This window comes from Kryptolebias marmoratus, linkage group LG8, assembly GCF_001649575.2.
Source record: "Kryptolebias marmoratus isolate JLee-2015 linkage group LG8, ASM164957v2, whole genome shotgun sequence".
NCBI classification, from domain to species: Eukaryota; Metazoa; Chordata; class Actinopteri; order Cyprinodontiformes; family Rivulidae; genus Kryptolebias; species Kryptolebias marmoratus.
In genome coordinates, this window is record NC_051437.1 from 3,664,952 (window position 1) to 3,680,522 (window position 15,571).

General features: G+C 39.8%; 1 protein-coding gene across 1 annotated transcript in view; it reads left to right on the forward strand.

Moving 5' to 3' along the window:
- The window catches only part of LOC108250532 (dnaJ homolog subfamily C member 5), a 33,126-nt gene extending 27,975 nt beyond the window's left edge, over nt 1–5,151 (forward strand). The window contains exons 4-5 of the mRNA XM_037977118.1: nt 1,728–1,899; nt 2,927–5,151. Coding sequence (XP_037833046.1) covers nt 1,728–1,899; nt 2,927–3,024 — 270 coding nt within the window. The 3' untranslated portion in view covers nt 3,025–5,151. The remainder of the gene's footprint in view (nt 1–1,727; nt 1,900–2,926) is intronic.
- Nucleotides 5,152–15,571: the final 10,420 nt, after the last annotated feature.

Below are 15,571 nucleotides of genomic sequence, written 5' to 3' on the forward strand. Positions count from 1 at the left end.
TACACTTAGTTTAGTTCTGTACATTTAGTCATGTTTAGATCTGTTTAGTTTAGCTACTATTTTTGACTGTCTTAGCTCATGCTTAGATATGTCTGGTTTTACTTCGGCTGTATAGCGGGCCTGGGGTACTTTTAGATAATTCGGTACCGTTAGTTTTAGTTTTATCATTGTCATGTTTTAGATTATTTAGCCTTCCTGTACATTTAGCTTAGTTACTGTACAATTAGTTATCATATTATATATAACTGGCTGTTAGCGGGCCTTCTTTTGGTACCTCTTAGTTTATTATTATTCTTGTCACTGTTAGCTAGATTCTTCGTGCCTTGATTTAGTAATATCATGTTTTAGTATTTTAGTTATCCTGTACCTTGGTTAGCATTGTCATGTTTTAGCTTAGTTATCTTGTTATGTTCTGTAACTTCGTCTGTAATTTTGTTCTTGTGTTGTAAAGCACTTTGAGTCGCCTTGTGCTGAAAAGTGCTATATAAATAAATGTACCTACCTACCTACCCACCTTTGATACAGGCTGTTAGGTCCCTATATGACCGGTGTCAAAGTTTGGTCCGCATTGCCGGCAAAAAGTCAGGCTTGTTTCCAGTGAGATTTGGACTCCGCCAAGGTTGCCCTTTGTCACCTATTCTGTTCATAACGTTTATGGACACAATTTCTAGGTGCAGCCAAGGTGTCAAGGGGATCTGTTTTGGTGGCATTGCGTCTCTGCTTCTTGCAGATGATGTAGTCCTATTGGCTTCATCAGGCCGTGATCTACAGCTTTCGCTGGAGCAGTTCGCAGCTGAGTGTGAAGCAGCTGGGATGAGGATCAGTGCCTCCAAATCCGAGGCCATGGTCTTGAGCTAGAAAAGGGTAGAGTGCCTTCTCCAGGTCGGGGAAGATGTCCTGCCACAAGTGGAGGAGTTTAGGTATCTAGGGGTCTTGTTCACGAATGAGAGAAAAATGGAGCGGTAGATCGACAGGCGGATTGGTGCAGCGTCTGTAACAAACCTCTTAGGCCTTCAGAGAACAGCTTAATTAATACTTAGATTAAACTCTATTTACTTCTGAAGGCAGTATGTTGCTCTGGATTTTAGATCAGGTGATTCAATGAAAAGAGGGTGAATACTAATTGCCTACTAAATGCCACACTTTTCAGATTTTTATTGGTAAAAAATGGTTGAAAACCATGTATCATTTTATCTGTGTAGTTCAGCGTGTCTATATATAATACAGTCTTTAAGTGTCAGATTGGGGAGAGTTGGTCAAACCTAAAATGCAGGCAAACAAGGAGGAACTTAAAGTAAAACTAATTTATTAACAAATAGGAAAACAAAGGCTGACATGGCAGCAAACCAAAACTAAACCCAAACCACTAACAAAATCCAAACTGGAGAGGTGAGACATGAGAATAACCAGATAGCACATGAGTGAAAATGAACCAGCAAGTAAGTGAAGGAGATGACCAGGTTTTAAAAGACTGAGCGTATCGAGGAATTGGAAACAGGTGACTGATTGGCAACAATGGACAGGTGTGATTGGTGAGGCAGCTTGACCGAACTACTGAGGGAGAGTGAGAGATAACACAAGGAGCAGAATAACAATGAACACATTAAACACTGGAGAATAAACATAACCACAAAAAACAATAAACTCAATACAAAAGTAAACCCAAATTCTTATGTTATTAGACACTTCTGTTCTGCCATTGAAATGTTTCGTTCTTCATCCTACAGGCTCTGTTCGCCTTCTGCTGCCTGGCTACAGGTTGCTATTGCTGCTGTTGTCTGTGTTGCTGCTGTAACTGCTGTTGTGGTAAATGTAAACCTCGGCCGCCCATGGATCAGGAACCTGACTTTTACGTTTCCCCTGAGGACCTTGAGGCCCAGGTGACCGCTGATGAGAGAGGTGAATTAAAGGACAATTTTAGAGCTACTAAAAAGAAAAAAAATAAATGTTATTTTGTTTGTTTATTTATTTATTCTCAGTGTGTATTTGTTAGCTTCATATCATATCTTACTTGTTGAAATACATATAGTGATCTCACATAAATCTAACTTTTTGGTGATTCTGTATTCTGGTTTTGAAATGTATTAGAACATGACATCAAGGTTGAAGCCACAGTGAATTAAATTCTCAGTCTTCAGCTAACATGAAAGTCTTCCTAGTATTGCCAGTTATTTTTGGCTTTTTCATTACTTACTGTAAGTTTTATTGCATTTGACATTATTCCTATTAGAAATTCTGTTTTTTTTATTGCACTGCGTTGTGGAGCCAAGCTTCCAATTCTGATAGCCTTTCCTCCAGAAGCTACCATAGAACTACTTTTTTTACATGTCCCATTATCACTGAAGGAGGCAGAGAAATAGCTAATTTGGTGAAAAAACAAACTTAATCCAGCTACCAATAAAACAAACAGGAAATGCAATACGCCTTACTGCAAACATCCTGTCCCCTGCATCACTCAACCTCATTTTAGTGACATGGATGTAAATCCTATGTTGGAATATTATAGATGATTTTACAAAGGTTGAGTCATGTCCTCTGCACAGGTTCTTCTTTTTGTTTTGTCTTTCATCCAGAAGTCTTCAGTCTGGAACGTTGGTTCGAGAGATGAGTAAAGGAAGTCATCTTTGTGAAGAGAACCCGTCTGTCTTTAAACAGGGGTGGAGGCAACTGGTTGATTTACTATGTGAAGGTGCTGCTTATAAGTTTGCTTGCAGCTCCTCAGACTGAAGAACTCTTTTGTATGGAGATGAAATGTTTTAACAAAAAAGAATCCATCCAGAGGACTTGACTCAAGCTTGTTAGATTTATCTACAAATTGCAGAGCATGCATCAAGACACTATAGATGGTGTTTCAGACAATTACAGCGATGACTGATTTCTTGTGGGCTTCCCAACAGTTTTCCAGTGTATGTGTTTTTCTTCTCAGATGGCAGCGATCCAATCGTCATGCAACCGTCTTCAGCCACAGAAACCACCCAGCTCACATCTGACGCACATCAAAGCTACAAGACTGACTCATACTAGACACACATACACACACTCATTTGCAGGGGGTTCCAGCTACTAGGGCTGGGAGGTGTATTAACTTTTTAATTTTTGTCAATATTTTTTCAAAGCAGACCTTCGATACAGTTTGATGTGTTCAAGCAGCTGATTGTTGTGTAAAGCCATGCCATGGTTTGGATCTGTTGTTTCAGCCTTCACCGTCTGTTAGCAAACTCACAGAATCTGTTCCAACTTCTTTTTGTTGCCAACACATTGTTTTGCTTGATTTTTTTTAGACAAGTACCCAAAAACAAATCGAGTGATTTTTTTTTTTTCTCTCTCTTTACCCAACTTCTCATTTTTCCGACACTTCTCAGTTGGCTGTAACAGAACATGTAGCTGTCTGGATGTCTGAAGTAACTGTGTAATGTAAAATTGACAGCAGTGCAAAGGTTTAAAGAACAGCGTTAGCATGAACTGCTATACAATTTTGAAGATTTAAGCAGTTAGACACAGAACTGCCAAAATCCCCTGGTTTTGGCTGTGTTTGAACTAGCCTTTAGCTCATCAGTCCTGTTGGGTGTTCACGCTATTTCTCCAAATTGAAACCACTCAATGTGCTATTTACAACTGTTAAGATATTAATTATTTTGAACCTTTCCACAGAAACACACTTTAGGAGGGCTAAACTGTTTCTTTGAGAGCTGACACCGCTGACAGAGTATGTGAATTTATGAATAATTTGTACGAAAAGCAAGAGGTCTACTACATGTATAGATTTACAACGGCATGACTGTTGGTCTGCATCTTCCAACCCTACCAGCTACTGTAATAACCTGCCATGTGCACACAGAAAGACAGATACACTTAAAAGAATGGAAATGATCAATTTATTCTCTTCATACATGCACGTCAGGAAGCAAGAATAAAATACAAAGGAAAATGAAACAGAATGGAACATAAAGTAAATAATTCTTGTAACTCTGGTGCACAAAAAAACAACAATCAACAAAATAACATTCAGAGGAGTTAAGTGTTTTTGTCCACTCCCATAGGAAATGAAAATATCAGTCAGGAGTTTCACAGCAGGATGTTCACAGACAGCTGAATGGTTTTATCTAGAGAAAGTAAACAAAACATGTTTTTTCTTTTCCAAAAAGTACTGAACTGATAGTAAAACAAAGATAGTCCTCCAATGTTTGGAAAACTAATGTATCAGAGATGAAACAAGTATTACAAGATATGCAGTTAATTTTAACAGCTCAATTTTTTATCATGTAAAACAAATTGTGCTTCATGTAAAACAAGTTCCAACTCATTAGTTTTGCTATTTATTGATTTTAGCTTAAACTTGTCTGTGATCACCAGCACTATTTTTAAGATGACAATTTGGAGCTGTAGCCCAATGGTCAAAATGATGCCTCCTCAAAGGAGAACTAAAAAGTGTTTTGAAGCCAACATCGGTTGAAAGAAAGTCGTAAAATATCCTTGTTGTACAATTTTGGAGAAAAAAAAATACTAATTTTATTTTAATGCTAAAAACCTCTTCGGTGTTTTTGGCTTTTTCCATGACCACCCTGATGTGTGATGTCCACAGTGCTGCTAAAGTTCACGAGTATTCAGCAATTCAACAGCAAGTAGAGCAGTACGTGTAAATCACGGTTCAGTATGTTGCAATTAATTGTTCTAATCGGCCAGAAAATACCATTGGAGTTTTATTTTTTTAGCTTCCTGAAAGATTAAAAAACTGTCAGATTTGGATACATAAGCTCCAATGTGGGAATTCCTATCCCTATCAAAACTTGGGTTTGGACCACTTCAAAGAGTACTGCAAGTTCCGACCCTTGTTACTGTGGTGGACTGGCTTCACGCCAAAGAAGCAGGACCTTTTGCCAGAATCAGTCCTAACTATTTTTAATTGTAAAAGAAAGGTAAATGGAGAGGAGGATGTTGCCACAGAGAACAGGATGAGAAATGAGGAACTTACTTCAAGCAGGAACTCACTCTGTCATGAAGGAATGAGCTGCCTAAAGGCCGACTGCCTGAGATCAGTTTGTGATTCAGTGCACTTTATTAGTCAATCCCTCCAGGATTTCACAGGCATTTTTTGTGATTGTTGCAGGCTAAAATGCCTGATTTCGCGGGGCATTTTCCTAAAAGTTGCAATGAAAAGTTGTGATTTTTTTTTTTTTACTAAAATCAATAAACAACCATAACTTTTATTATATATACCAAAAATACGTCCTAGTTTTGTAAGATAATTACCAACAAACATTGACATTCTCAAAAGGTGCTTTATTTGAGAACTTTGATAGCTTATAAATGGACATTCATGACCATTTCTGGATTGTCCCTCGTCTGCAGCTCTCCTCACATGTTTTGCAGACACAAAGTGTTTGTCAATGGATGACTCGTGTTTATGTTTGATGATTACACTGCAGGACGTGCAAAACAGCTTCCCCCACTCTCATGCAGCTGGGTGGGAAACTGGTTTGCGTGGTCCTTTGCTGAAATCTTTGTGGGCAAATGTGAAGCATTAGAGCACATTTTCGCTTCGGTTGCTGCTCCTGCATGCTCCCGGCATGCAGTGATTAACAGGAAGTGACGTTGCATGTCTTCTTCGTGAGTTATCTGGGATTATTTTGTAATCCACGCTACACAAACCCACAAAGAAGACACTAGACCGCAGAAACGGTGGCAAATCACTTTAGAAACAATAAATATTGGGTTAAAGTTGCGGGAAAGTTGCAGTGTTTTGGGCAAAGTTGCAAAAAGTTGCGATTTTGCTGGGTTTGCTTGATTTTCTGTTAATAGTTGCGATCGTAACATCGCGAAATCCTGGAGGGTCTGATTGGTGATTTATTCTGGTGTGTGCATAAATGCTACTCTAAACCGTGCATACGTTTTTAACGAGTTAGCAGTGGGTTAGCTTTGAGTTAGCAAAATCCGCTCTGCCTGTCAGTGTGTTGATTTGCAGTGTTGTGTACTGATGTCATGACAATGATCTGGGTGTAATTGGTTCTCATAATCCCACGTTCCCAACTTGGTCATTATGTGCACTATTTTGTCGTCCATGGAAGCCATTGTGATCATCAGAATTCAAATCTGAAGCGTTTTCACTTGATTCCAGAGATCCAGCTGTCGATTCAGGTTATGGTATGGTTGTAATATTGTTATTCCCACAAAGTCTTCCGGCATTTCTTTGTATTCAAAAAAAGGCTTTAACGTGTAGTACAAAGCCATGTCATAATTGATAACACTTCTTATTATCAGCCAATAAAACACATCTTGATTGAGCCCCCTTTTTTCAGTTTTTAGTTTCAAAATTAGTTGCATAATTAAAAAATGCTGTACATGTCTGTGTGTAGATTTCACTGTAGAGATTTTATTCATTCTGTCCTGTACTTGCTTATTTGTTTTTCTAGTTTATATTGTTTAATTGAAGGAAGAATATTAATATCAAAAGTTTTAATTCTTCCAACAGCAGATGATTTCTATAATGTAGATTTAAAACAATCAGTCATGAATTTTTGTGCAACAGTGCTTTTTGTAGTTCTTTGTCACACATTAGTAGTTTGGTTTGATTCATTTTTGTAAAATAAACAAAAAAAAACACAACATCTAAACTAATTTGTTTTGTTTTGGTATGTCAGTCATCACATACTCATGTATCTACACACATCATTAAAAAGTGCAATAAAGAACTGTTTTCCACTTACAAGTAAAGTTTGCAAACGTTTCAGAGAATCTGCAGGCTCATTGAGTTTTGTAAAATCATTGAAACCTTTTGAAAATTCAACCAAATCTTTGGGTTTGATTTGCTCTATCAGAAGAATTGGGAAATGTTTACCTTTCAAAACAACCACATGAAGAAAATAAACTGATGGATGTCTGGATGAAGTGACATGATGGAAATTATATTGAAGCATTATTTATTTAATTTTGTTATTAGATTTTTAAACTGGTTCTGTGAAGGGATGTATAAAGTTTTAGATGTGAACCATGTAGACGGTAATGTGACCGAAAGGCAGACACAATAAAAACTGTAGAGATGTGGAGGATTTCTGTTTTTAGCATGAACTGATGTTTGTGTCTGTCAAGCAGACAGATATGAGTAGATAAATGAAGTGTCTCTTGTACTGTTGTAAAATAAACTGTGCTTTTGCTTCAAATGTTTGTTTTTCATAGTTTTTAATTAAAAATTTTTTATGGTCCAAAATTATGCATGTTTTTTTTGCTTTTCACAACAATGATTAGGGTAATTTGAATACTGTTTCATTCAACCAAGTAGCACAAAAAGGGGGGGGAAATGGAGTGATAATGATGAAAAAACAAATGAAAAACTTCAAACTAACTTCTGCCCTTTTCCACCGGCTCTAAAGGTCCCGGCTCCACTCTACTCGGCTCGCTTTGCGAGCGTTCACATCTGCATTTTTTCGCACTCAGTCCCTGCTTTTTCGGTACCTGCTTCGGAAGCTTAGCTTAGCTCCTGTTTACTCATTGGTTGTGGGTGTGACCAGACGCAAGCATAAAGAGCGAACAATAGGAATATAAACAACAGCATTAGCTTACCCTGCAACGTTTATGCCGTCTGTCCCCCAGCTGAAGGCGCTGTAAAGCCTGAAATCTCCGGCTGATAACAGCTGTCCTACTCCATGCAACAATCGCAGCATTCCAGAGCATTTCTTCCACTGCGCCTCTCTTCCTGAAGTCTCAGGAGAATCCCCATAAGTTTAAAAAACAGCAACAACACAGGGCCAACGTTGTCCATAGCGCTGTCGTTGTACAACTTGTGCTAAGTTTCGGTAGCAAGTGTTAGAATCCCAGTAAAGGGTCTTTCTGCTTGTCGTTTGCATGATCTCCCTGTATGTGCATGGGGTCTCTGGGTATTTAATCTCAATTGCTATCCACAAACTGTGCTGTACTGCTCTCCCTGCCTCATTCCTGCTCTGTACCAGGACAGTTACCTCCACCAATCTCCCTGGAGATCTATGGGCAGGACCGGACCTAGCCTGTCTGGGCGCTTCCCCTTTCCCTCCAACCTATGAGTTATTCTGGCGAGACACTTAAAAGAGCTGGCACAAACACCAGATTGACCAACACATCGCTACAAATGGCTAATAACAAGACAATAGAGACAAAAAACATGAAAATGTGATGAAAATTTATAAATGTATTTGTATTTGCAAAACTGCTTACATCAGTTACATGTTTATGTCAGTTAAACAATAAGTCAACCTAGAAATTAACCAAAAAATAACACAGATAAACAGACACATTTAATTAAACCAACAATAAACAAAATAAGCCAGAAGGGACATAACAGTCAATCATATGCCATTATCGGCAGAGTGAACCTCGTGTAGCAGTGCGTCACCTTGAGGTTCTACTATCTGCTGCCATGTTGAGCCACCTGAGGGCATGCTTGCAGACATCCTGCTCTGTGGAAGCATGAGCAACCAGATTTTTTCTGACAAAATCTGTAGTCACAAAAGCAGATTTTCATAATGACAATTTTAAATATTGACAAATGACAAATAATTTCATAATGACAATTTGCAATGTGACAGGTACACACTGTGGTAATGCTCTCCAAAACACAATCTGTCTCAGTCTCATACTGCAATTTTAGAATTTTTAAATATAGAAGAAGACATCACGATCATCACGAAGACAGAGGAACAGCACATGCTAAATCATGCTAGTTAATTGTCTAAGCTTGCAATAAATTCAATTTTAGTTAAATGTATTCAGATGTAGTTTCATTCAGCATTGTGTTTGAAAAGCCTGAAAAAGAACCTCAACACATGAACTTAATCTGTTACAGTCTGTTTAACTTGTTTACTATAGTGGAGCTGAATTCAAATCCATTAAGCCTGCTTAATATTTCCTTTAATAGTTAAAGCTACATTATTGCCTTAGATTACCTTTATGCACGCAAATCCAGTTGGATCAACCTAATTTACTGGTGTAAATTATACTGATGAGCAATGAATCCTACAAACTGTTCATCAAATTTAAACATTCTAAACATCTTATTTGCAAATATGACAGATTCACCCAAGGCAAGTTCACTGGATTAAAGTAACTAAACAGCTTAATGTTGAACAACTTAATTAAATTGTCTGAATATCATTTCCAATATTTTTTATGTACATTTCTCTTATGTTGAGAACTACATCAGAATTTTATATATATATATATATATATATACACATTTATTTACTTATGTAAAAATATTTATTACAAATACTTATGTATGAGCAATGTTTTTCATGCCATCTGGCTGAAAGACTTCTTCCCATTGACACCTTTCCAGTTGATCATTTTTCCAACATCATCACTGAACATGTGAGCCAGGATGTTCCAAGTCACACGTGTTGCATCATGGCCCCCAATTGCTGCCAGGGAGTTAATCCATAATGGAACAAAGAAAAAAGCAGCGGTAAAAATTAAATAGAAATGTTAACATACACTTTATGGATTTTGAAGTCTCAACAACTGATCACTAATAACAGTAGATTAGTATCTCATTATGTAAAGTGAAATTGCAATGAAAAACACAAACAAAAGAACTCACCAAACTCTGCTTCAGTTGGAAATGCGCAGGATCTTTGAGCCAGTCTTCAAAGCTGTCAACTTCTGCCATTGATGACAGTGGAAACTGGACAGGGACAGGTACATCCATCTCCTGGGCAGATGGGCTCAGCCTGCTGGTCAAATAATTGACCTTGGCAGCCAGTTGCTCTTGCTGGTGTTTTATATGTTCCAGCAAAGCTTATTATATGGACTTCTGCAGCTGTTAGAAAGAATGGAAATATAAATAAATCAACTTCAGTCCAACTGGAATAACACAATGAAGTTTTTTTTTTTTTTTAAACATATGCCAAGACATTTTTAAACGTCAGGACACAAGGTGTTTGCAGAAATCAAAAAATCTATTTTTATATAGCAATGTATAAATTTCTGTATCATCATTATATTGTATATTCTGCTTAGTTTTCTGTGTGCTGTATGTATTGTAGGCTCATTAAAAACAGGCCACAGAAGGCCTAGCCAAACATCAAGCATCTAATTGCAGCTCGACCCAGTCTGAATATCCAGTCAGGTTCGGGACATAGACCTAAACTCTGGTGCTGCACCACAGTGTTAGGTTCATCCAGGTGTTTTGCACAGCTGAATGGTTGCCATGAGATATTCAAGGACTTCTCAAACATGCATGAGAGAGTCAAAGCAACACTCCAGGAATGTTTTTGACAAGGTAAAACAAATCAATATGATATTAACACCCCCCCCTTTTCATACCGTTTAAGGCCTTGCATTTAACAAAATCCATTTAATGCTTCTGAATGCATTTTAGTGCCCCATGGAAACTCTGGGTCAGCACATACCAAAAAGATGAACATACAAAGAGAAACAATCAAATATGTAATCAAAATCGTAGCAGAAAAACGAGAGCAGGGAATGGAGCCCAAGTCATTGCTACCTCTTCGTCTGTTAGGTGTGTACATCATGCACTCAGAAGAGGTTTGCTGCTGTTCTGTTGGCCAACATTCAACTTGTGTCGGTGGAGTGGGTGGAGGCAGAACAACTGTGCTGCTCCTCTGCACATGACAAGGTGGGGGTGGGACAGCAGGAGCTTGAGGTAGTGTTGAGGGTTTGGGTTGCACTCTGGCTCTCCTCTTCTGTTGATCTTCCTCACTGTCATCACCCGAATCTCCAAAGAAATGTCTACATTGGAGAGGAAAAACAACCACAGTCAGTCGTCATCATAACCTCCCTAAATAATTATACTGTAATGTAATATATTAATAACAGTCTGAAGGGATACATTTTTTATAACTTGTTTTTGTGAAACAGGTGTGTGAAACGGGTAAACGGGGAATGCTGTGTGAACATTTATATTTCTACTTAGATAACTTGTTTTTGTGAGACGGGGAAAGACAACACTTATATTGTTCTGTGTGAATCTTATGCTGTTCTGTGTGCGGACACTTGGGAGTCTGAGAAAGTGGCTGCAAACGCCTAACTCATAGCAGGAACACCTGCGCGGAGGGACTGGCCCTCCCTCTTCGCACGCGGTCTTTGTTTACTCACCTCTATAATACGGGGAAGCACCGACCCCCGGACAGAGTCTGCTGCGGGTTGTGCGTGAACGCCCAGCTACGTTGATGCTGCTCTGCCCGGACTGTCGGCTCTCCAGTCCAGTGTCAAGGTAAGAGGCGCTTATGTTTTATTAAGTTAGCATCACAGAGTTGTGAAGCATTGAAATGCTGCTTGTTTTACTGTGTTCTGTGGCGGAATAAAGTTACACAATTATTCTCGCAGAAGCAGTGTGAGTGTGATAATTCTTGTGCCGACTTCTTCCGATCCTGTCTAAATATTTCACAAAACATTTTTGGCGTCACGAAAAGGATAGTGAAGAAGGTGTACAATGTTTAGGGAAAAATAAAGGCCGGGGAGGAGCCGCTCCAGGAAGCGGGTCCCAAGCAGTTGTTGAAAGTGATAGAGAAAATTGAGGTGAATGTGAAAAAACCTGTTGCTGGTTTGCAGCGGCGCATTTGGGCTTGTGCTGCAGCATGGAGAAAAAGAGACAGGGAGTGTAGAAGAGCTGAGGTGGCTCAGTTAAAACTAAAACAACAAGCGAAAGAAACAGATCAGCACATCTTGCTACACAGACAGCATGTGCAAATGTTGTTAGAAATGTTGCTTGAAAACATGACACAAGTGGCTGAGAGTGCTGTGACTCAAACTACTCCTCTTAAACGAGGAAAGAAAAAGGAAAAAATTCAAGCTGAAATTGAATGTGCCAAATTGTGGTTGCAAAATGCAAAAGTTAGACAAGATCAAATTGAACAATCTAAAGAAAGAAAATCTTGAAGAGATCAAAAGAAAACTTATTCTCTTTTTGTTCGCCCAGAAGATAGTGACACTCAACCAAGAGCACCCCACTGTCCCCAGAGGGACGACCGGGAGGAGAGGGATGACTCGGTCCCCACATCCTCAAGCTCTGTCACTGGGCCAATATTCGCAGTTACAAGACAAATGACAAAACTACTACTAAAATAGACTTAGATGATCTCTTCAGTGATGAAATATTTTATCAGAGTCCGGCAGGCCGAGGCAAAGGACACTCCTGATGAGGATCCAGCTCATACAGATCAAATAAACCTTTTAATAAAGATTTAACATGCTGGACCTGCAGTAAAACAGGCCACTGCTTCTCCAAGTGTTTTAAAAACAAAACTCAGGGCCCTCCCAGAGAAGGCTCAACAACAGAGGAGAGGATGCGGAGGACTTTCAGCATGATGGTCTGTGCCCCGTGCTCAAACAAAACAAACTGAATGTGACTCACTTTCTGTAATGTTTCATGTAAATGTGCTTGATGTTAAATGAAGAATGGGAATTGTTGAATGAATTGTAAAATGACTTAGCGTTGTGTGGGTGAAAAAGAGGAGTGAGTGAGACGCAGAAACTGAGCGAGCGTGTGTAAGTGAGCGACTGAGTGCTGTCGGTGAAGTTGTGTGACTGAGTAAATGATTTTGTAAACATAAAAACATTATAAGTAAATAAATATGGGAAATTCAAGCAGCCTAAACGGTAGACTGCAAAATGGGTTATTCTAAAAAACTAGTTCCTGTTGATCAAATTATTAAAGCAGAAAAGTTACCCAGAGATAACTCAGCCCAGGCTGCTGAAGACATTGCTCTCACACATGCTTGTGAGTCAGCTAAAAATCAAAAGGTGACAATTTACACTGTCGGTCAAAATGCTTTTTTTACATTGTTTTTTTTTGCTAAACAGGGGGGACGCAGAAGGCTGATGACCCCTACTGATAGTGAATAATTGACAAAACCTAGCTTCTGTAACAGAAAAACGAAAGGAAAAAAAGCATCACTTGCGACTGATGGTATTTACCAAGTTCAGAACAACAGGCCTTAGTAGATACCATCAGCAGGAGGGATGAGTAACATAATACAGCAATGTGATATTAAATCTTTTCTAAGAGTTTTTCCAACAACTCTCAGGAAATGTGGAAATATGGTCTAAAAAGAGGCTCATTTCCGATTGAACTAAAACAAAGTGTTGATTCATTGATTGATACTTTTTCAAAATGGGTTGAAAGGTGTTCCATCAAAATGTGCAGGATGCTTTGAAATTTTTGGGAATCTGTTGGAACAAAGGAGAAAGAGAAATTGTGCAAAAAGCTAAAGATAAAATAATCCCGTTTGCACTACCACAAACTAAAAATGATGTACAGAAGTTCATAGAGTTGTTTGGATATTGGACAAACAAATAAACAATTGTCCATTGGGACCAGGTGCGACACCATTGAACAGAATGGTTTCAATGCATGACACCCCTCACAATGACCCCATCAGAATGTGGAAGATTGATGATCAAGGAGAACTTGGGGTGGTCTGCAAACAGGCTCTGAGACACTGGTGTTGCAAAAAGGTGACAAAATTGCACAATTGGTGGTGAAACCATGCCACATGGGAGCAGAGGAAGAAATATCTGCCCTGACTAAAATTACAGCTCTTGGGACCGGTGGATTTGGATCCACGGATAAGCCCGGAGCTAAAGTTTGGGTGAGACAAGAACATGGCCCTCCTCGTGCGGCTGAAATAATAGCACAGGGACCGGATGCGACAGTATCAGTACTGTACTCCGGGGAGGAGAAATGGGTGAACGTGCCAGTTGCTAAATGTTATCTGAGAGAACTAATCGTTATGTCTCTGTGAGTATCTATATCTGTGTTACAGGACTGATGTTTAAGATTCATCCTGGAGGGGAAACGACACCATGCCAAACCATGGATGGCTCCGCGAGGGCTGTGCCGCGTTCCGGGTCATCATGTGCCATGTCATCGCTGCCATGGTGCTGCTGGCGAATCTCTCCAAGGCGTCAACCGGGGTAATGATGAAACCCAGGAAGTACGTGATGTGGTCCTGGCAGAACAACAGATGGCTCCAGACATAACGACATGTACTCAAATGGCACAAACCCGGACATCACAGGACGTGGTCTGGCAAGTGAGTTTCCCTCCTTTGCCCAACTGTGCACACCACAGGAAGAGACGATCATGGTATGACACATTGCTGGGAGGATCAGGAACTTTGCTGGGACTTTCAAACACAATTGATGGAGAAGTAACAAGAACAATGCTGTCAAACACTGGGCAACACGCCTCCGAGGCTGTGTATCAAATGGAGGTGTGGATGCCCACAACGGTAACAACTCAAAAGGAAACAGCTGCTCTGTTTCAAGAAGCTCTGAGATGGGAGCTAAAAACATGGAAAGCAATGGCTGACATATTGAGAAATGTGTCAGAAGCACTGAACTGGACTACATGTACATTACAGGTCTTAAACATAGGACTGCAGAAGGAACGGTTTCAGCGAATGGTAACCACCAATAACATCAATGGGTGGAGGACCATGTGGAACATTACCAAGGACTTATGGTTTCTGCCACAAGCAGATCGCACTGTCTGTAATGATTCCATGTGTTCTGGCCACTGGAAGCAGTTTAATGTTAGTAAGGTAACTACTGTATGTCGATACTTTGTTTTACCTGTAATTACTTCCACAGGATTTTGGTTTCTGAAAATACAAGATGACTGGTTTGATCCACAGACGAACCTAATCTATGACCTATCTCGATGCGAGACTGCTGATAAGGGAATGGTGTGTAAACTACAACAGGGACATGTTAACCCATGCTTAACCAAAGACACGGTATTGTGTGACTGGACTCATGAACCATCTAGGGACATGTTATGGCAGATTGGTCCACACTCTCTGTGCGTAGCAACAACAAAGAGTCATTCTCAGTTACCGACGGTGCCTTTCACCGGCTGTCTACACAATGTGTATATGTGGCACTGGGGAAACCAGACTTATAAATTAACTAATTATACTACCGGCACTCGTTTGACTGCGGTACAGTGGCAAGTTCTACAAGTACCCTGGAGTGTCTCTTTGGATCGATTCAAATGCGCATTGAATGACTCAAAGATCCTACAAGACTTGATTAATTCACACCAGTCTAACGTCTCCAGTCTCAAGGTATCGACATTGTTAACAGCAGGAAAGGTATTGCATGCGGCTAAACTCATTGAGCAGTCATCAGCTCACCATTGGTGGGACATCTTTAGTGGAATGTCCCCTACAGCCAAACAGTATGTAGTTCCTCCTCTTATGCTTTTGATGATGTGTATTGCTTTTCTTACACTTTGCAATGTATTTACATGTTTGTATGTTAGAAGGGTAAAACGGGAAATTAGTCAAAGAATTTATAACACCGCACTGCGATGAGAGCTGCTATACAAATCAGGGATGGACCATATGGTTGCAGAACGTTAACATTAACCTTGGATCCAACGGTACGGGCTGATGAAATCATTGTGGACTATTGGATTGGTCAAGGCGTTGGGGTTTACCCCGGTGAACGAGAGGGTAGCCTCCCTCCGCCTACGTGTGGGGGGACGGGTCCTGACTGTTGTTTGCGCTTATGCGCCCAACAGCAGTTCAGAATACCCACCCTTTTTGGAGTCCTTGGAAGGGTTACTGGAGGGTGCACC